The 22,421-nt window shown below is 43.2% G+C and overlaps 1 protein-coding gene across 5 annotated transcripts in view; it reads left to right on the top strand.

Annotated features, from left to right (window-relative positions):
* The window catches only part of Dclk1 (doublecortin like kinase 1), a 297,316-nt gene extending 275,226 nt beyond the window's left edge, over positions 1 to 22,090 (top strand). For 2 of the 5 annotated variants that reach the window (XM_036190696.1, XM_036190700.1), the window contains 3 exons: positions 723 to 836; positions 5,854 to 5,927; positions 18,374 to 18,493. In XM_036190696.1, the coding sequence (XP_036046589.1) occupies positions 723 to 836; positions 5,854 to 5,927; positions 18,374 to 18,431 (246 nt within the window). In that variant the 3' untranslated portion in view covers positions 18,432 to 18,493. Of the gene's footprint in view, positions 1 to 722; positions 837 to 5,853; positions 5,928 to 18,362 lie in introns of all 5 variants that reach the window. The other 3 variants (XM_036190695.1, XM_036190699.1, XM_036190697.1) reach the window with 2 other exon arrangements.
* The last annotated feature ends 331 nt before the right edge of the window (positions 22,091 to 22,421 follow it).

Consider the following 22,421-nt stretch of genomic DNA (forward strand, 5'->3'; position numbering starts at 1 on the left):
TCCAGCAGTGAGCAAATATGGCCCCTGCATTCAAGGATCATGCAGCCTTTCGTCCTTCGTGACCCAGTGAGTGGTGATGCATCCTCACATCCCTGGCCACCCTTACCCTGGGAGAGTGGTTTGTTCAGCTGAGAACAGAAGCCTTACCTAAAGGGAGCTTCAACGTCATAATAATAGTCATATCAGCAGATGCTGTGAAGGCAGTGAGGAGGATTTCACACTTAGGGAAGAACTTTTTGTCTAGGCTTGTCTGGGATTTTAGAATGACCAATTACAGCTATTGGGGGGAAAGTTTATTTATGGCCACACATGCAACCAGATCTGCTCATCTCCTTAGCTTTGGATCTAAATCATGGGCTCCGAGGGAGAAGTCCTGCTGAGTCTGGCAGTTTTGAGTGAGCCCTATTAACTTTCCTTGAACATATGTCCACAGGGCCAAGGTTGAAAATAGATTTTATTAGAAACCAAAGTCGGAATATTTTGGTTTTGGAGACAAACCTCCAAGGGTCTGATGGTACAGGGCCAGCAGTTAAGAGACAGACAGCAAGGAAGACAGTGGGTGGAGTTCTCTTAATGACAGCGTCATGAGAAAGCCTTAGTTGATTGGTCTCTGACCTCTTCCAATTCTAGGATCCTGACCTGAGATCCAGATTTCGACCTCTCTTCTGTGTATCTCATTTTTGCTTTTTTCCCCTTTGTTTCTCACTCTTTTTATCCTCCAGGACGACGGTCTCCCAGAAAATGAGCATCAGCTGTCAGTAGCTGGCAAGATCAAGAAGCATTTCAACACAGGCCCCAAGCCGAACAGCACAGCGGCTGGAGTTTCTGTCATAGCAGTAAGCATCTGAAATATCCACCTCTAACTTTTAAGAGCAGCCCACCCGAGAGACAGGCATTCCTTGTGAGATTCCTCCCGGGGACAGCATAGTGGGTCATTTCTTCAGACAGCAGGGGAGGTGGTGTGTGTGTAGAGTGTCTCCCTGAGTGCCTCATTATCCAACACCTCCAGGGTATCTGGCAGCATATATTAATTTCATGATTTATTTTTTTAAGTTTAAATAAAAGAGAAAAGAAAACTTCTCCCCAAACTGGACTCAGTGCCAGTGTAAACCTCTTGACTATCAGGGAAAGCACTCGGCATCCTTTAGCTAGCTAGGACCTGCAAGGAACGGTAAGCTGGGAGGTAGACAGCGTAGCAGAGAGTCTGGAGCAATGCAGACATTTCCATGAAATCTAGGCAAAAGGCAAACCAGAGCAGAAAGCAAACCCTAAGTGCTGTTCAGAGAGACTGGATTGCTGGGAACACCCAGTGAAGCCGCAAGGTCTCACTCCTTCGGAATTTGTGAAGTGGACATCTTTTGTCATTTGCCATTTTATTTGATGAGGTTGCCCTGGATTTTGTTTTTCCTGTTCTACACATGCAGGCATACACCATATGTAATTTGATAGCTTCTCTAACAAAGATTAAATTGGTCTAAGACATACTAAAACCTCAAACTTCCTGGTGTCAAATTCTGGAGTGCATATATCCACATCTCAGATCACTTGAGTTTTTTTTTTTAACCGTTTCCTCTTCAGCCAGACTATGTACATTTTAGCAGCACACTCCCTGCAAGAGTCACTCAAGCTGTTCCCCTTTTCTCAATAAAGAATTTAGGGTGATAGTGAACCGTGGGGGAGTATTCATGCTGTGGACAGCCCTACTGCTCAGCACATGAGCAGTGGTCCTGGTTAATCCTTTCTATGGGTGTGTTTCAGTGTTCTGTTTTTCTTTTCGTTTTTGGTCTCGCTAGAGTGCCAAAGCTAAGACTCCCATAAGAACCAAGGACCGCTTTGACATTCCCTGTCTGATAGGGACTTCCTGACTTTGCAAGTAGCACAAAAACAAGCTTGCTCTTGCTGTTTCCATATCACAGTCCTCTGGGGACCTTTTTTCCGTACAGTGTGGGTGAATGACACATGAGTAGACGGACGGTTGTCCTTAGAATATAAACTCCTCTGGATGTTCCTCAGCAATGCTGAGGTTTTACACACTCAAGCTATTCTCTTTGCCTCTCCTTATCTCTTTCCAAGAAAACTCAGTGGGAAAACAAAACCAACTGTCCTCCATATCTTCCAGAGTTTCAGTGTTCTCTGTCACCAGCCAGGAATTTTTGTAAGCTACTATCTCTTGGGGATACCCAGAAAAAACAAAACTCTGTTTTCATAGATCTGACTATTCTAAAAGATTTGGCTCCAGTGGGCCCCCATTTTGGAATGGGTGGCCAGCACCCTGTCCACAAAAAGGATTGTTTCTTTCCTCCTGCTCATGGCTCGTTGCTGTTAAAAAGAATATCTTTCCCACCTGGACATTTGGTGTTTTTTTTTTTTCCTCCATAATTTCATCTTAATTGATCTTTGGTTAAGTTTGGTTTGTCTGTTTAGTAATGGTTTGTTTAAGTATTCTGGGAGTCCTGAACTGACTATGGACAGAAATTTTTGTGTGATTTTCCAGTCAGTAAATGATATATCTTTGAGGGCAAATTCTATTTTAATCAGATGCTGATAAATTCTGAAACCAAGTCTTTACTAATTTATTACATTATGAATTTGTTAAAACTTCATCAAAATATCTCAACAGAATATCAGTTGCCACTGATATTTTTTTCTAAGTATCACAACTACACCATTTTGAATGCAATTGTTTTCTTTTGCTTTTCCTTGTTTTGTTATTAGGTTTTGGAGTTTTTGTTATTGTTGTTGTTATTGGTTTGTTTTGTTTTTCTTTTTGAGACAAGATCTCACCTGTACACCATGCTGACCTAGAAGTCATTATGTAGCCAGGGCTGGCTTCATTCAAACTTGAAACAGCCCTCCTATCTCAGCCTCCTGAGATCTGAGTCACTGTGCCCAGCATGAATGCTATTGTGAGAGGAGAGGTCTCAGTTTATCACTGACGTATTTTCCATGGAAACCAAACCACAATATAAATATGAGTTCCAGAGTGCTAACTTTAAGTTACACCTGAATTGGATGCACATTTAAGGTGCTTTAGCCATTACACACCACTTGGGCATAATCTGCATGGTAGCCACTGCTGTTCGAATTGCAAGTATGAGAAAGATATCAATGTCAGTGTCAAAAGGGTCTGAACTCACCTGCCTTCTCCAGGATGCTTTTCCCACATCAGCATCTCCATCTTTTACAGAGACTCCTGGAAGTTGCAAGGCCTGGGGAGAGTTGGGAATTGAAAGCTAGCCACTAGGACTGCCTTGCTTTTAGCTTTCAGAATAGCATTGGCAAATTCTGTAAACTTGTTTTTGGTCTTAAGTACAAAGACTAAGTATTTGTAGCAGTTCTCTCACAAGATTAAATAATGTTAAGTAAATTAGTATCAAATAATATGCCCTTCCAAACTCTGTGTATGACCACAGAGCAACAATCTTGTATGAGACAGGACTTTAGTAGAAGGTGAACTAAATACCTTTTATGAATGGGATAATCTATAAAGAACACTTGACAATTTAATAATTCTGGTTTTATTCTCCCATGATAATAACTTCTCCACTAAACATAACACAGTGATGATTTCTGTTTGATAAGTTAAGTAAAAAATAAGTTTCCTTCAAACAGATTTTTCTTCTGAGCATATATGTGCTCCCAGAAGGCTATGAAACACATGCATTTTACTTTAAATTGTCTTTATCTGACATAGTCCTGTTCTTTCTTAATTATATGCACTCCTGGAATTTTTTTCTTTTTAATTAGACTGGAGTGTCAGTTTGTGGAAATTTTTTTTCTTTTCCTTCTTTTTCTGGGAACAGTCCTGTCATTGGTCTTACGTAGGACTTGTCTTTCTTTAGTTAGAAGTCCACCTGGCACAGAGCATCAGTGACTAGAAAGGAGTTTGTGGCACGCTTGTTTTCTTGAGCCACACGAGAACAAAGGGGCATGCAGTCTCCACAAGCACTCCCCGCTCCCGGTGTCACCTGCAACATGAGTGTCATTTAACATGGATGCACAGTCGGGACCACACTGGCTTGTTCATGTTACACTCTCCTGCCCCGTTCTTATTCCGTACATTATTGAGAGCAGGGGAAGGCCAAAGGATGGCTTCATGTGAGGCCGCACAAGGGTTCCAAATTGGCTGGGAACGTAATTACCAACTGGAGATCTTGGGGGTCATGGGGCCCTTCGGAAAGAGTGGAAAATTACCTAGTGTTGTTGAGTCGGGCAGTGTGGTCAAGGGAGGATCTATGGGGTCCATAAAACCAAGATATTCTGCCTCCGAGAAGGATTCATTGTCCTGACACCTTTCCTATCAGTTGGGCGAGTTTAAAAAAAAGAAAAAGAAAAAGAAAAAGAAACAGGGAAACAAAAGGTTATTAAAATGCAATTTATAGACATGAGATGAAATTAGAGATGACATTTTAACGGTGGACTCTCTGAGAGCCGAGAGGGGAGGGAGGCATGATTAGATTTGCCCAGCTTGATGAAGGACCCATGACTAAGATGACACTTCCAATTTCTCCCCCATTTAATGCTGTTTATTGTTTTAGTTGATAATTTTCCTAATGCTTTAACATTGTCCTTTTGAATTTTGTTCGTACAAGTAGAGCATTTCAGTCTAATTGAACAAATCCATACTAATCAGCTAATCTGTGATGCTGGGAAGCTGGGTTCAACGGCCCTTTTCCCTGCTCTATGACACTCCGCCTCTAGATGGCAGTAGAGAACTAGTTACTTGGCCACCCTTCTTTGTGGCCTAAAATAGAGGCCAAACAACCATCTCCTAGAGAGCAAGTGTGCTTCGAGGTTTTTCTCTTTAAAAAAAGAGGGGGAGGTGAAATAATACATTTTGAAGATTGCAACCTCACATTGCTTTCTCTGAACACTAGTACAACCTAGTTTCCAATCAGAACACCCAATCTTCAGAGTGGTTTTTAGTTTAAATGCCTGGTGCCCTGGCATGTTTTTGAAATGCCTTTTGTGAATTAGTAGAAGCTGTCAGGAGCATCAAATCGGTGAGATGCTTGAAAGAATTCCAGAGTCTCTGTTTCCAAAGCAAGGTGCATCCTGGTGGGCAGAACAGGGTGCAGGCAAGCAGGGGGCGATTGTTCTCCAGATTTGGGCATTGAGGCTTTCTTCCAAGGTAGCCAAACATTGACGTATTATTCCAGAATGGACAGTATTAGGAACTTACCTGGTATTGCATTTACTATGCCTTTTGTTAACGCTAAGCACTTAACTGCTCATATGTGCTTTAATGTTCAGAGAAAGCTATTTTTCATTTAATTTTATTTTCCCAGAGAAACTGCACTAGCTCATCTCTTTAGTTCAGGGATATAATTAAGAATAGCTATATTTTTGAAGATCCACTCTCTCTTAATTCTAAATATTTGTGATGTGTGTGCTTTTCAAACCTCATCTTTTCCTTTTATTTCATAGTTATAAAGCTGTGAGTTTAAGCCTACTGGGTGTTGTTGGGGAGGGTGTCCAATCTGCCTGCTCACAGTGACTAATGCTGATTTCACTTTAACTGCAAAACATTTTCTATTGTATATATAGAAAGGTGTTCATAGCTTTTGAAATTGAGGACATTGTTAAATGTATATGCAAAACCTGGTTTGACAGACTAGATCTATCCTAACAAATTGGCATCCGAGATACTCGAAAGGGATTTGTGGTTTTTTGTTTTTGTTTTTGTTTTATTTTATTTTCAATGTGCAGATTACATTATTAGCTAGCTGCTCTGCAGAAAAGGCCTCATCACTGTGTGTACGTACGTATGTAGTTAATGAAGAGCTTGGACTGGAGTCTTAATTCTCGAGCACAATGTTGATCCACTGAGTTGCCCCATTTCTCTCTGCTCAGCTGGACCACGGGTTTACCATCAAGAGATCAGGGTCTTTGGACTACTACCAACAACCAGGAATGTATTGGATAAGGTATGAGATGGTGCAGCTCAACAGTCAGTGTTTCCATGGCAACGTGCTGGCAGTCTCCATTTACCAGTTCCTTCAGTGGATAAACATGTTTTTGATTTGTTACTCAGTCCATATGCTGCTTTATCAGTTTCATTTTAATCTTGATTGAGATGCCACACCCCCTCATTCCTTTTTTTCACCCATTATTCACACTGACATTTGCCAGCTTTCTTTCCATTGCACATGCTCAGTATCGATTTCCCCTTCCGGTTAAAAGGACAGTATATTCCATGCTGATGCCAAAGCCTTTGCCTGCTGTTGCTGATTGCGACAGTGTTGTTTCCAGAGCTCTGCTGTCCTGTAACAAACAGAACTGCAGAAGCACTTAGTGTGGGCTCTGTAGAAGCATATACTGTCATTTTAAAGTCATCCAGCCCGACCTGAACCTTCTTAGATGACGGAGCAATGCATTTACACGTTAGCAGTAGACATGCCTCCAAGCGCAGTGGGCTACAGAATGCATTGTGTGTGTTGGTGAGCTTGTGTTTCCGAATTCTCCACCTTCTTGTTTTGTTTCTGTTTGACCGTTTTCTCCGCCCCTCTCTCCCCGAAATCCCCTCTATGTACTAGCTACTGCATGAATTTACTTTCTGATATTTTGTAATTGTCAGATGATTTAGTTGGCTTATCTGCTTGAGCAAAGGGGTCCATGGGAAGTCTTGACTTGTTTAACCGGCTTATGAATTCTATCCCATCGTTCCCTATTCCAGTCAATGGCCCTGGCATCTCCTGCAAGGGACATTGTGTGTGTATCTCTCTAGAGTTACCCACAAGCAAGATGACTTTTGATGGTTTGAGAAATGAATTCTGAGAAGTTCTAGGGAACTTCTCTTCACCTTAATGTCTCCAAAACGATCTCCAGGTAAAAGCTCCATGATGTAGTGCTTGCCAAGAACAGCCCCTGCCCCCAGCCTAGGTGTTTGTTTTCCTTAAGTGATGGAGTCTGTTGGCAGAGTGTCCTCCTGACACTGTCTCCTGGGTCAGACTGCCGAGTCTACCAGAATAAGTTCACATTCATGTGTGTAGAGACAGATATATTCTTTATATATAACGTGCATAAATTTGCCCTCTGATTATGGCTCCTAACTATTTTTTATAATGAGGGTCTCAAAACAAAGGGCTTAGAAAACCAGCACAGGTTTTCTAATAATCAAAAATGTAGTGAGGTCATGGTCATTTCTAGATCTGCTTACAATAGGAAAACCCCTAGCCTCAGTAAGACTTCTAAGAGATTTTTCCTGAGCAGGCTCTTTGTGCCTTCAGGCTTGGTCTAAGGGAGGGGTCCCCTAGCCAGTGCTTCATTTCCCTAAGTAAATTGGCTTTGGGGGAGGGAGAGTTAATTATGAGTTGCCTGCACACAGACCCAGCTTTTGACTTTTTAGCGCGGAAGGTAATATAAAAGAATGCACATTTCACAAAAGCTAATCTTCCCAGTAGATTTCACACACTGAACACACTGCTGGAACAGGCTCTGTATCAGGCACAGAACATTCCCAGCACCCTGGAAGCACCCTCCTGAGCCTTCCCAGGGGATGCGTTTGTCCCAGGGGTAAAGGCTAACTGGAAAGTCTACCTGTGGTGATTAGTCTTGCTCCCTTTCATACTTTATGTAAATTGAATCATAGCATGCTACAGCCTTTCTTACCCTGTGTCTCCTGTCCTGGGGCACATCAGCCAGACATGTATGTGTAGAACTGATAGATGGTAAAAAAAATAGTCATCGAGTGTGTTTAATTACATCTATACTTACTTGTGTTAAGAAAGAGAGAGAGAGAGAGAGAGAGAGAGAGAGACAGAGACAGAGACAGAGAGACAGAGAGAGAGACAGAGAGACAGACAGAGAGAGAGAGAGAGAGAGAGAGAGAGAGAGAGAGAGAGAGGAAGGAAGAAAGAAAGAAAGAAAGAAAGAAAGAAAGAAAGAAAGAAAGAAAGAAAGAAAGAGGAGAGAGAGGAAGGAAGGAAGGAAGGAAGGAAGGAAGGAAGGAAGACAGGCATCCTTAAATCCATCTAATCTCAGAAAAAGGAAAATCCTGAGGAATTACAGAACTCATGGAATTAAGGGTAGGCGCAATGTGTCAAGTAAGCATAATAATTAATACATGTGACCCAGTATTAAAAAGACTAACTACAAGCTAGTGATGGTCCCCGTCGGCAGACAAAAATGACACATCCCTGAATAATGGGCAGGAGCAGATGGGAGATAATCTCTTTTTTCTTCCACATATAAACTGCTCTGTTTTCCAGCTGGGGGCAGTAACAACAATGTTTATAGTTACTGCTGAACTCAACAGCGCACACAGTATGTAAAGCTAAACAGGAGATTTGACACTGAAGTCTCATTGCCATCTATGCTTAATTAGGAAGTTTTATAATGCCATTTAGACCCAGAATGAACACACTCTCCTCGCTGATGGCAAATGCTTCCCTTTTATCTCCATGGAAGTGGGAGCATTCATCTACCCAGGGTGGCAGGCCAGCTTTTCCACATAAACCATCATTGCGGGCAAACAACCCACTCCCAGTTGCTGTGTTTATAAGCGCTCCTGGCTGTTGACACTGTTCTGGAGCAGCAAAGCACTTCAGAGCCCCACTTGCATTTACAAAGTAGCTCACACGAGGGTGTCAGCTAGTAAAACCATCTGCGTGAGGTGCCCCAAATCTGTGGAACCCTCCGACGACGTTTTAGTGATCTTGGAGCCATGACGGGAATCCATTTTCCTTCCTCTCCTTCATGACCCTGACTGTCTCGCAGCAACTCCCCTCCCCACTTACAGCCGGGGAAGTGCATTCTCTAGCTAGCCCCTTTATCTAGGAGGCCTTACCACCCAAAGCCCAAGATCACTAGGCTATTCCACACCCCCTGGAGCACTGTTCTAAGTCCCAGGAAAACATACAGCCTACTCTATCCCTCCCCGCTCCCAGAGAAGACCCAGCCAAATCATTTCTACTTTTCCCAAGTACAGCTGTCCCTATGGCTGATGCCATGGCCACGAACACACAGAAAAGAATTCTGCATCTGAAGTGTGCAGACTGTGGCCATGGCCAAAATGAAGTACCTAAGTTAAATAAAACAAACATCAAAACAGGAGGCCAATGATGAATAAGATGAAATGGGTAGGTGAGAAAGGACAAAGGGGTGACTGAAATGTGCATATTGGTACCAACCCCCCTCCTGAAACAGTGAGTAATGAGGTGGAGCTCCAGCAGCCAGGCACCAGCTTTGGGAGGCTATCAAATGCTGTAATGCTCCGCTGTTAAAAGGAATGGGGTCTGTCAAATGGATCTTGCTGGGTGCAGGCTTGAAAGAGGTGTCCCTGTTGAGGCCAGATAGGATTCTCAGCATACTGTGAGCACAGCAGACCTCTGCCAGCCATGGCCAAGAAGGCCAGCTTGGTGGCAAGTCACCTTGGCCTTGTTGTACTGAATCCCAGAGGCTGCCAGAGGACAGGAGCAGATGCCTCTGTAACGACATGGGATTGGCCACTCCTAGCCCCTGCCCCACCCCTGGCTTCTTCTGTAACAGAGGGGTAAGTTTAAAGCCTCCAACAAATGCCAGACAAACCTCAAAATCAACCATGCTTTGGTGGCAGAGACGCTTCCAGAAAACAGTGAGCACTGGGCCCTGCAGTTCTTCCTTAGGAACCACTGAGGTCTCAGGCCAGATTAAAAAAAAAACAAAACAAAAACAAAAATCAAGAGCACTCCCTGTCTACTGCAGTGGCAAGAAGGGCAGGGATAACTCGGCATGGTAGTATATGCCTTTGATCCCACACTTGGGAGGCAGAGGCAGGTGGATCTCTCTATACGTTTAGGACCAGCCTGGTCTATGTAGCAAATTCCAGACCAGCCAGGACTACGCAGTGAATAGTGAGCCACCTGGACCATGTTTCACCAAGCCAAGACGATAGCTGTTCAGTTTTGATTTTCTTTCTTTTAATTTGTTTTCAGAGGCCTCTTCTGAGAGCTTTTCAACAACATATAAGTCTTTCTGTAAATTCAACCTGTAACTAGAAAGGAGAGAAAGGAGGGGCACCTTAGTCTCCTTAGTCCTCCTCAGTGGGGGTGAATTGATGAGTCTGTCCCTTTCCCTGGGGGCCTGGACAATCCAGTGTCTACTACATACCGCTCGGAATCTATTTTTACTTCATGGTCCCTCTTTTTGACTAAGAGGTAAACATCCCCTGTCTTTTCTACATACTCCTTTCAGCCACATTTTGCAACTAGGCCTTGGTCACATTCCCTGAAGAGACTCAGCCAGTTGTCAGACAGGGGTAAACAGGAGGGCCAAGGAGCCTCTCTCCCAGGGAGCAGCATCAGGTCTATCAAGAAGGAGAATAAATACGTTTTCAAGCTGGAGTCAAAGGATTCTGAAATACACGAGGAGCATCGACCACATTGTAAACTGAGAAGCCTTGAGCCTTGGTTAAAACCCTTGAGAGAAGGGAGTTTGGGTGGCAGAAAGCTTGGGGTTTGGAGCTGACTTTCCTGCACCCTCCTCTGTCCCAGCCCCCAAACAGAATGTAAGAAGGACCCCCTTGTGTTTCCCTCACGTCCCAGAGACAGGCACTGCCTAGCAGACAGACTCCCTAGACAACTGGCGACTCTTGAGGTGGAATCATGAATTTTCCTAATACTTTCCCCGGGTAAGCGCCTGACCTTTACTGAGCGTTTGCAACAACTACTTCATTCAGGTGTCCAGAGCAGAAAGTATCAATGAAGAGTTAGTGTAAAGGCTGTCCTGTAGGACAGGATTGGCATGTCACAACAAACGGTAGGATCTAGCCTTTTTCCTGTTTCTTTCTTTTTTTTTTTTTTAAAGAGTTTTATTAGAACACAGCTACATCCATTCATTGACATGTTGTCTGTGGCTGCTTATGCTCTGCTGTGACAGATTTGAAAAGTTGTATCAGAGAACCAAATGACCTGAAGCCCCAAACTCTTACCTATCTGACCCATTGCAAAAAGTCCCGGGGTTTAAGGGTGAAGGGTCGTTTTAGATTAAAAGTACCATCTATTAAAAATGAAAATTTCATTAGACTGGGAATAGGACCTATTTAAAATGGTATCTTTGCTAAATTAATGAATGAATACTTGAACCCCAAAGAAGAAATTTTTAGGTCAGATGTGTTTTTGAAGAGGTAGAGTGGGGTAACCAGACCACATCTAAGATACTCTGGAGATTTTTCAGTTTTAACAACCCAGGAGTATTTGTAAGACTTTTGGCTAAGCTAGACTTGTATTTACAATGAAAGCTCATAGCCCCTGACACACCTGTAAGGCACAACTTGTTTTTGAATTTTTACAGATTTGCTTAGGACAAACCCTGCCTGTAGTAATTCCTTAGCTCGCTAGTGTGATGAGGAGCAGACATGTGGAGGTTCAGTTTCTCTTCTGTGAGGAAACCAGAGGCTGCAGAGCAGATGAAGGAAGTAAATTCAATCTTCTGGGAGCCTGAGCTCGAGACCCAGCAAAGGCCACCACTGTAACCCTCGGGTGGGAGGCTGTGAAGATGGCGGGGCCAGGCTAGTTGAGGTTCCTTTAAACACCTAGTCTCCAAAGTCCTGTGTCCGTTCAAGTTAGCAGATGTGGAAGTACACAGTCAGCCTTCCCAGGAAAACGGGAACCAGTGCTTCACAGAGTCACCTTGAGAAAACCGCATGGAAGGCTACTTGGTTCTATCCTGTGCAAGCCTCCCTTTGCCATTTTTAACGGTGACTGTTAGATTTCTAGGGGAAATCTATGCCAAGTCTCCAGGTACTTTGCAGTTCCTGGCAAGGCCTCCAAAGGATCCACCAGCCAAACAAAACAGAACAGTAATAACCATGGCAATAAAGACAATAAAATGAGAGGGGCTACCCGGATCGATTTGTTAGTTTAATTTTAATGGCAAGCAAATTATAACTTAGTCCCTACAGAGTGAGGGTTAGCAGGGAGCGTTTCCTGAGATTAATGCCCCAGCCTCCTAGGTAGTATGAATAATGGATGGGCTAAAAGGCAAAATGCACAATAATGTTCTTTTATTAATGAAATGAAGACTCGTTGTGATGGCTGGCAATAAATTAGGAAAAGCCAAAGAGGGAAAGTCATCAACACTTGCGCCTTTGAAAAATGTAGTTTCTTAAATCCAATAATTACTGCCGTGACAGAAAACATCACGGCACAACAGAAATGAAGTACATCCCTTGCGAATCCTGCCTGAATTGCAGAAGAGAAATATTTTTGATCCATAGACTGTAAGGTCTATTATTTGCTAAGAGAAAACACAGCCCATTACAGTAGATTGATGGTGATATTAAGCATTCTGGTGGAATTTCATAGGTGAACGTTTTCCTGAGGATCAGGCGTTGAGACACACACACACACACACACACACACACACACACACACACACACACACACGCCTTCAGTGCGTGCACATGGAATCTAGAAGACAGTATAGGAAGGAAGCATGCCCAAGGTCACATCATTAGCTGAGCTAGGACAAAAAGCTAATTCTCCCAACTTCTACCCACTGCTGCTTCCAAGAGGATTAAGCTAAAGGTGCCAGACAAGACAGGAATTACAGAGATATGTGATGCCTCCTAGCAGCAAAGACACAGCTGATACTACAACTCAGACTCCTGACTTCTGCCCAGCCTTCCCCTGCCATTGCAGCATTTCCCTCTTTAACATTGCACAGGGACCAGATAGGTAAAGTTCAAGTTCACTTGTGCATATTTTCAAATTTACTGTCAGAAACGGGATTAAAATATCTGAGTAGAGTATGGAGCACAGGCTTACTCATCATCAATAGAATTCACTGGCCAGATAGTTCTCCTATTTAGACAAGGGCTGCCTTTTATTTCACTGTGCCTGGTCTTGTGGTGACCCAGGAACAGGATAGATATTAATTCCTTTTAGATTTCTAGCTATGCTGAGTGCAGTTACCTGAGTTGCTGTGGTAACTGGCATATTATAACCATCTATCACCTGCTACAGTAGCAGCCAGGAGCTTTGTCAGAGTCAAAAGCTAACAGTTTGAGGTGGGTATTTGTGGTGTTTCTTGTATGTAGGATGGGGCTTTATTAGTCTGTTTCTCTATATCATTTCATTTTCCAATGATATATTCTTTCAACCAAGCTCCCCAGTACACAGCATGGGGACCAGGTCACACATGCATTTGAAGTAACTTATACTTGGTTACCATGATCAGCATTGGAGTCCTAAGGGGTCCTTGCCTACCTCTAACTTGTGGTCATTAACATCAAAATGTGATACTCCAGTCTTGAGATTCTCTTAGGGGCTCTTAATGAAATGGAGACTCACTGAGGAGACTCTTGAGATTTCAATAGCAAGTCTATTCATGCTGGTTCCAACACAACCACCATCACTGAGAGAATAAATTACAAAACAAATCTGTCAGGAAGTCTTATGTGTTAATGGGACATCCAGCCTGCACCTTAAGACACATTCACTTTGCAAAGATAGGTAATGAGGAGGCAATACTGAGCATCTTTGGTATCTGAGAATCTTATATGATTGATAAAAAATAAATAAGTAAAGCTACCTCTCAGCCATTCAGAAATGGCCTAGAAACTAAATGTGTAACACACTTCCAAGGACAAATCATGCTTCACATGCTTAGGGGAGGGTTTCCAGTTTGTTACGTTTGCAGGACAATCTCTCTCGAGAATACATCACCACAAGTAGACCTGTTTACTTGCTGAATCTATCAGTTCTGAAAATGCATAAGAGGGCTACAGAATCCAGTTGTAAATAGTAAACTGTACATATTTGAAAGGTGTGCTAATTTTGAGGGCTCTAATTGCAATTCTAAAGAGATCACAAATGGCAGAGCACTAACTGTGAACAGAAACTACAAATGGGCCAGTGCAGGAATAACAGAAAAAAAAATGATTTTCTATGATATAGGAATAATATTGCAAATATTTGAAACAGATTCTGAAGTATTGACTCTATTATTTTCTTGCTTTATAATTTCATAGAGCTGGCAGGGGTTCTGTTTTATAATATTATTCAGAATGTGCATAATCAACTAAAATAATTCTGGATTGAATAAGAAGTGTGTGATACATGCCCAGTTAGTATGTCACGGTCAGATAAGTATTCTGAAAGTTTCTGGTTGCACAAGTTTCTGGTTGAAATCTGAGAAATCTACAAAGAAAGGGTGGTAAAAAGCCAGTGCTCAATTAAAGACAAAAGGTTTGGTCAAGAAGGTTCTTGCCAGAGGAGTTTAGGGGTGATGCACTGTACTGGATGAGTTGTGAGTAGGTCTTGGCGAATCCACACATTGGGCTGGGCAGAGGAGAAGAAGTCATGTCAGGGGAGGAGCAGCTTGAGCCAGGACGCAGAGCTGAGGACGATCAAGTGGATTCTTAGCTTTGCCAGTCGACTGTTCTGATGGTATGGGAAGAAACCCAGACCAGACTGGTTGACACACAAACAACACTTAGTATTGTCTATAACCAGATAGGTCTGTGGGTGGGTTCTGTCTTTGGCGGTAGGTAGACGGAGCCCTCATTCAAAGCCCAGTTCCCTTCTGTCCTTCACACTTTTCTCACAGAATTGTCTCTGATTCCAATATCCTGTGGTATTGATTTGAGAAGCCATCATCTGGAAAACTGGCATTCGTTGTTAGGGTAAATGGCCAGAGACAGTTTCAGGGTGTCCTGTCGACTTGGGTAGGTGTCTATCCTGAACCTGTCAGCTTAGGCTTACTTCTAGTGGCCAGCCCAGCATTTCCCCTCTCATAGATATGGTAGGGTCACCTTCAGTGGAGTCAGGATGGCAGTGGAAAGGTGTCCAAGAAAGAAACTAAAGCAGGATTGACTAAGGTAAGCAGAGCAAAGGGATGGATTCTGGAAGAGCCACTGTCTGCCAAAGGGACCCAATGGCTCTGATGTCACCCATCAGTTCTGAGGAATAACACGAACTCAACACTGGAGAATTTTCCTGTCAGTGCATTGGCGAGGCTTGGACAAGGATTTAGACTTTATGAGGAATTGTAAATACACTGGACCTTGTGAAAATTGACCTGTCAGCTACTTGCAGGATGTACTGGAGATTGGGTACCCCAGAGGGAAGTAGGTGACCTGTGTTGGAACCCCTCATATTTCAATAGTCACAAAGTTCATAATGTATCTGTTGTGTGCTGTGAACTGTGGAGAATTCAGAGAAGCCACCTAAGGCTTGATCATGGCCCTTTATATAATCTGTGAGATGGGGAAGAAAATGACTATTCGTGATTTATGCAGGACACACAGTAAATGCACTACAAACCACATTGTTGTGGGAATGGAGATGGAGAAGCCTCCTAAAATGAACCACAGTCCACAGAGCTAGAAACAGAATGTGCTGGGGCTCAGGGTGCAGAGGCTTACGGAAAGAAATACCCTCTATGTGGTCTTTGGTTGTGCTATTGATAACTGCTACTGTGACCCAGATAGGCAGGAAACCCTCATTTCTCCAGTGAGCACTAGGTCTAGGAGGTCATAGTCCCCCAGATTCAGAAGGGGTTGGACTGGATAGATCCTGACTTACTGTTCCCCAAGATTTCATATGATCATCTGCATGGGGGTACCCTCAGCCCTTGGACACTGTCTATGGCTGGTGTCTTTCCCTGCTACTTGGGATGAGAACGAGATGAGGTGAGCTGTGCACACATGGAGACTCTGCTTTGTTCTGTTACAATAGATGACAGAGTAAATGCAAGAGACAGGAGTTCTATTCTTAGTACAGTACATAGGAAAACCCTTCTGCATACTGAGCCTCCACCGCAGTCCTATAGAGACAGAGCCCTGGACAGAGATGCTCTGGCAGCCTATTTCACTCTTAAGCATCTATAAATCCAATAGAAACTGCCATCTGACCCTTATCGCAGAACATACGATAGGGCCAATACACCTTTCTAAGAAGTGCCATGAAATTTGGGAGCATGGCAGCACACAGAGGTTTATCTAGGAAGGTGACCACTCAGAACGCTACTAATGAGGGAGTTAGGCACGGCACGTGGAAGTGAGCACTTAAACAAGGCAGAGAGAAGCTTCTCTAGGCAAAGGAGCAAGGGAGGAAGATAACAGGATCACCCCAAGAGAACCTGAAGAAAGGAAGGCTAACGTGAGGGACCATCTGAGCACAGGCTTAACAGGAGCGCCACCTGCTTCTGTACCAACTGCATTCAGCGGTTCTGGAAAAGTGTCCCACTGCAGGGTCCACACTTAGAGCAGCTGAACATTCAGCTAATCATAGCTATCCGAGGGAGACCAGGAACTAAATGTCTGAAGGTCCTTGAGAATTCAACAAGGAGAATCACAGTTACAGTCCATCTCAACAAGTTATTGAATTGCTGCATGGGGTGGGGGGTGCTAGGCAAGAGCATGACGGGGAGGGAAGTTCTCTGTGTCAGCTTGTGATTGGGGCATTCTTTTGCCTCCATTGCTTAATTTTCAAACCTTATCTTGCATCAAGTTACAAAGGCAAGAAGAAAGTGCCTCACACCTCTGCAGGCCTTGCCTGCTAAAATGTTTTCAAACATCCAATGTTATCTGCAGCAATTCTGTAAGTGTGAGAAGAGGCCATGCCTGCTCCCTGTATTGAATAATGACTGGACTGAATGAATGGGCCACACAGAGAAGTACACATTCCCTGTGTGTCCTTCCATGCCTGGCGGCCTGTGTATTCTGTCCAGTGCCAGTGAGGTTTTCATCCACAGAAAGGTAGAAATACAGCTATATTTTTTATGACCAGGAGACGAGTTTATATTACCCTTGGATTAACTACAGAATGCTTTTTATGTCAGACAGACTAAATAGACATCTGTTTTCTACAAACATCCAACTCCACACAAACAGAGCATTCTCAGTTTGCTTTGAAAAGCAAAATACCATGTGTTGTGACTTTACAATGTTTTAAATAAAGTTAGGAATTTAGGTTTGTGAGCCTGAAGTGTTCATGAAATCAGTGGGTATGAGACCTGAAACTACACATATGAGGCCCTTTAAAAATTCAATGGGGGGCAGAATCAAGGCAGACATTTCAACAGAGAGGCCATTGGATCATGCTTTAACCGTTCTGTGAAGCGAGAAGTGAATTATTAAAGTTTATCGCCCTCATTGGCTCCTAACACTGTTACTCAGTGTGTGCATCGTTTTTTTAAAGTGGAAACGGCTCAGCCTAAGTAAGCCATTTACTACCCCGTTCTACACGCTGTCTCTATTTCGCTCTTTATTGCTTCATTTTGGAACTTTGATTGCTTTCTTTTAGACCTAAGATTGTCCTAATGTTATTCTGCAGTTGTACGAGGGGCTTAGTTTTCACTTTGTTCTCAGAACGAGGCTGGCTATAAATTTATCTCAGTTCTTTAAAGAAACCAACAGTAAAAATTTCCAGAGGAAAAAATGGAGGCAGATACCCTCGCAGAGGGAAAGTAAGCTCTTAAAAAACGGAGTAGCCTCCAGGCTGTATCCCTTTAAAGAGGGACTTTCGGAAAAGGAAGCCTTCGCCTTCCACTGTGACCCGTGTTCAGTATTTTCCTTCCGGCTTTGTGCCCGCTCTTCTGGTTTCTGTCAGGGTTTTGCTGTAATGGGCCCGTCCCTCCCCACACCCACTAAATATGAGATGAAGTCACACTGCGTCCCCATACTGATGTTGTAATAATGTCTGGGGTCACAGCCAGGTAGCACATCCCAGAGATCCTCTGGGGTTTCCTTGGTAAAATTAGGCAGAAACAAGAGGAATTCTCAAAGAAGACAAAAACAAACAAAACAAAATAACAACAACAAAAAAAAAACAAAACAAAAAACCACTCACTTTCATGAAATTGGACTTTGTAAAGTAAAACCCATAGGATGTAGTCATTGGGCTTAATTTCATTCCAAACCATGTTCCCTTTCAGGCATTGGCTTCATTAAAATTCACCCCACCCCTCCCAAGGTTCTGCCATATCTCCTTATCAAGAGACAGTAAGATCATTTTGAGTGAAAATTGCTAACACCGCAGGGAAAGCAGCTACATTTCTACCTCTGATGACTTCATCACCCTTCAGCCTTAGTATTTCTGTGCCCTAAGCTGCCTGTTGGCCAACTGACCCAAGAGGCTTGCTTACCTGTCACACACAAAGGACTGAAGCTCCCATTTAATGTGGGGATGATTCTGGAAGGTGCTGGGTGATAGGTATGAAGCTGGTAGCACCAGGTGGGTTGCAACCTGTAAAACTGCCTGTGCCTGCTGGCTTCAAGATCAGGTCCTTTAACCAGCTCCCCCAAAATGGTGACCGTTGACATAAGTGAGCCATCCATGATGGGCAGGTTAGTTTGGCCAGCATACTTTCCAACTGCAAAACATCTAGAGTCTCTCCTGCCATGTCTCCTGGCCTAATTGTCCTCTTTCTCATTTTATGCCCCTGCTAGACCACCGCTCTTGATAAGGAGAGGCAGGTTTTCCGACGAAGACGCAACCAGGATGTGAGGAGCCGGTACAAGGCACAGCCAGCTCCACCAGAACTCAACTCGGAATCGGAAGACTACTCCCCCAGCTCCTCTGAGACTGTTCGCTCCCCCAATTCGCCCTTTTAATAAGACCCTTTTACTCAAAGTCCTAGCTTAACCCTTTAAGACTCTGAGACTCTCCCTCCCCCAAACTTCTGTAAAACAGGTTCATCTGATCTATCTAGCACTCAATGCTTGAATGGCAGAACAGAAAGTATGTTTTGGGTATCTTTGTAGCAAGTTCCCTTTACTGAATGAGAAGGCATGTGGTGTTTGTGACGATGGTAATTTGCTGCTAATAGGGGTCCTTAAAGGGTTAAGGCTAATTTGCAATTTTGTTTTAACATAGAAGCAATGAATGTTTTCATCAGTCAAGCTAGTATCTGCAATATGTAACAGCACATGTTAGCCCTCTGAGTGCATAGAATTTTCTTTAGATTCCTTGCTGGGGAATTTTGCAGAACCTTGGGTATATTCACACACATTTCTTGATTTTGCCGCAGACTAAGGGGTGTCATTAAGACCCTAAAATGTCCACACAAGAAGAGCATGGAGGATGATACCTTGTGGATCCTTCTCTGTGGATTTAGAACATGGCAGGTTTTATAACGTCAGCAGATGCACCCCCTCATTCCTAACCATCTTATAAAGAACGGGAATCCTTTTCCTAAGTAGTAAACTGGTTAGCTGCAGTGAGTTCTCTGCTTTTATTGGAGGGAATTAGGTTTGTGGCAGCCTCACCCAAGTGATTGACAGTGTCTCTCCCTGTCTCCATACAAAGATGTGCTGATGACGTCCCTAAAATGCTGCTTCCCCATTAGCTGCTGCTAGTGCCAGGCAGACCCTCGGGGAACCACCTAGCCTTGGCTTGTGCTTGGTGAGTTGTGGTCTGTCTGCTCAGGATCAGAAAAGATCTAGAAATTACTGGTGAAAAGAGCAATAAATTACCAGGTGCTCTACAGGGCTGGAAATCCAACCAGCGAGGGAAAGCAAGGTCCTGTGGTTTTTTTCTTCTCAGCTGCTTTTATACGGGACTGTAGCCACCAGTGTGAAACCAACACAGAGTATGGAAGATCTGGGGAGAGAGGGAGCCAGAGGCAAGGGCTTTGCAAAGTGGCAGAAGTACAGTGGGAACACAAGCCAAAAGTTCCAAAAATGGGTTCATAGAAAGAAACCAATTCCATGAGTAACTCTTGGCACCTGCAAATCTCCCAGAAGACACGTTGGAGGCTGAAATTGCCACTCCCACTCATGATTTTCTTTAATATAGCATGGTCTCTAGCCATACAGAAGAGATGGGTTGCTTTTGTGGTTTGGGGCCAGGGCCTGATTGGGACTGGTTTTCCACTCCTGTTACCCAATCTGTCTCCCTAGACCTGAGTTTCTTTGGGAGCTGATTGCAGAATTTGGGCTTGTTGCTTCCTGTTCATTGTGACCATGCTCCAAAAGGATTCAGGGGTGTCCGGGAGGCAGAGCCCAACTCAAATGCTCCCCTGATGTTTTCTCAGCTTTGACCAGGAGAGAAGAGTGATAGACTCCAGAATGGCTACAAGTGGTCCTTATTTTCTCATTCTTACTCTGAATATATTTTAATGTCTTGAAAGTTATAAACAACCTTTCCATAGTCAGGTGTTTATTTTCGAACTCCACACTGATCTTCAACTGCTGTGTTTACACACAGTCTTTAAACTGTGTTCTACACACATACAAATTTTAAATGACCGCATCCCACATTTTCTGGTGTTCCACATTTAAATCAACACTTATTTAGTTATTTTTTCTTTCAGAGAGCCCCAAAATGATAGCACATAAAAAAAATCACAAAATTCTATAAGTTGGCATAACACTTAAGTTGAGTGTTGGAAGTAGACAGGGCACAGACCACCAGGAAGGATGTTGATTTGTAGATAAAGTTCATATTGGTGAAGGACCTAGAACTGATCAGAAATCACTACTGTCTCTGGAACAGAAAAGCAAAGCACTTTTATTCTAAGATATCAAGCAGTGGTGTAGCTGAGCCTCCATTCCATGTATGTGATTGCCACGTTTCCTTTCTCTGAATTATTGCTTTCCCCTCGGTCATTAACATAAGGCCCACAGTCAGGGCTCTGGCTTTTGTCTATCATCATTTAGAGTATTTCCCTTCTTGCTGCAGAAGGGCAGCTCAGAGGAATTCTGAGCACACTCAGAAGGCAGATCACAGCACATCCCTATAGAGTTTCAATGATCTATGCTGAATAAATGGTGGGATGTGACCTGTCAAGTAGAAATATTGAGAAATCGGATGGAATGCAGTAATTCAGTCATCTTTCCAGCATTAAGCTACCAAGATCTTAGATGTCAGAGGTGTAACTCAGAGGGCGAACAAACAAGCCTGTGAGGACGACTCGCTGTGCCCAGATTGATTTGGTTTTAGCCAGCACTAATTCCCACACACACACACCCTCAACATTCTCGGAATAGTTTCAGTTAGAAATAATTCAGTAGTGGTGTTCTTTGAATTTCTATAACCAAATCAATCTTATTTCTTATTTTGTGCATCATAGAATAACCATGTGCCGTTATGGCTGTGTATCTCTGTAATTATCCACTTAACCATCATGAGTGTTTCCATATTTTTGAGTATTGAATATAAGTCTTATGGCGGTAGTTTGGTGATGGGAATTGCCCTTCCTTTACTAACAGGACCAGCCCTGTGGTATTTAAAGGAGTCTTTCAGTTTGTGAGTGGAGAAGTTGAGCAATCCTTCATTACTTGCTTCCTGTAAGTCAATTCTGTAGATGAGACCCGTTCATTTTAATGAATACAGTTACCCCTCAGCATTGTGGCAGAAACCACTTTATTTGTCATGATCAATAAATATGTGATTTGTTCCAAACCATTAGAAGGAAAAGCTAAGAACGTCAGTCCCTGGAAATGTTCAGGCCTACTCTCATCTAACTCACTCGTGGTGCGTATTAACATAAGCAGAGGAGGGGGCGAGAATAAACAAGGGAAAACACGTGATGTTTTGTGTTCACTGAGACTTTCCTACAACCTGCTTAGTTCTCTTGTGAGTGGTGGTTAACAGGTCTGTCAGACACTGTTGAAAGAGAACAGTATGTCTGTGAATGAAGGCTAAAATTGCAATCCTTTACCCTTTGAGGCATATTTCAGTTGGGAAAAAAAAATGAAAGAAAAATTGGCTCAGAGGGTCGCAGAGCTACCGAATTACCAGGACTGGAGCGCGTTAAATCACGGTTGTTTGCTGGCCAAAGGCATCGGTTAGACAACTCTATCCCCTGTGCTGAAGTGCAGTTGTGCTGAGGGAGAGCTTTCTTCACATTATTGTATTGCCCCTAGCCCTTCTCTGGGTAAAGCCCTGTCAGCATTTCCATGATAAACTCCTATTCTGGAAGGTTTTTAATTTGACCATAAAAATGTGCCTCAGGCTAAAGTTTGCTATTGAAGGCCCATACTGTAGAGTGAGGGCACATCTCACACTTCTCAGCTTCTTCTTGACTCCTGAGGAAAACTCAACACCAAGAATTCTGAATACATTGCTTTCATTGTGATTTCAGAGTTTGGGAATGCCCCAAGATCCAAGACGTTATTTTTAACAAAATTACTCATTTGGAGATGCTTTTGTTTTGTTTTGTTTTGTTTTGTTTTTCAAGACAAGGTTTCTCTGTGTAGCTTTGGGCCTTTCCTGGAACTCATTCTGTAGACCAGGCTGGCCTCGAACTCACAGAGATCTGCCTGCCTCTGCCTCCCAAGTGCTGGGATTAAAGGCGTGAGCCACCACCGCCGGCTTGGACTTGCTTTTTTAAAAATGGACCACCTAGCATATATTATAAAATATTTTCTATTATTTGTAAGTCTTTTGTTAATTACTATTGTGATTTTCTCCTTTTTCTTCTTCTTTTTTTTTTATTTTCAAGTTTTTTTTTAAGAACTTGAAGTTGATCAGCTCAAAGGTCTACTTTTTCCC

The sequence above is a fragment of the Onychomys torridus genome, chromosome 6, assembly GCF_903995425.1.
Source record: "Onychomys torridus chromosome 6, mOncTor1.1, whole genome shotgun sequence".
Taxonomy (NCBI): domain Eukaryota; kingdom Metazoa; phylum Chordata; class Mammalia; order Rodentia; family Cricetidae; genus Onychomys; species Onychomys torridus.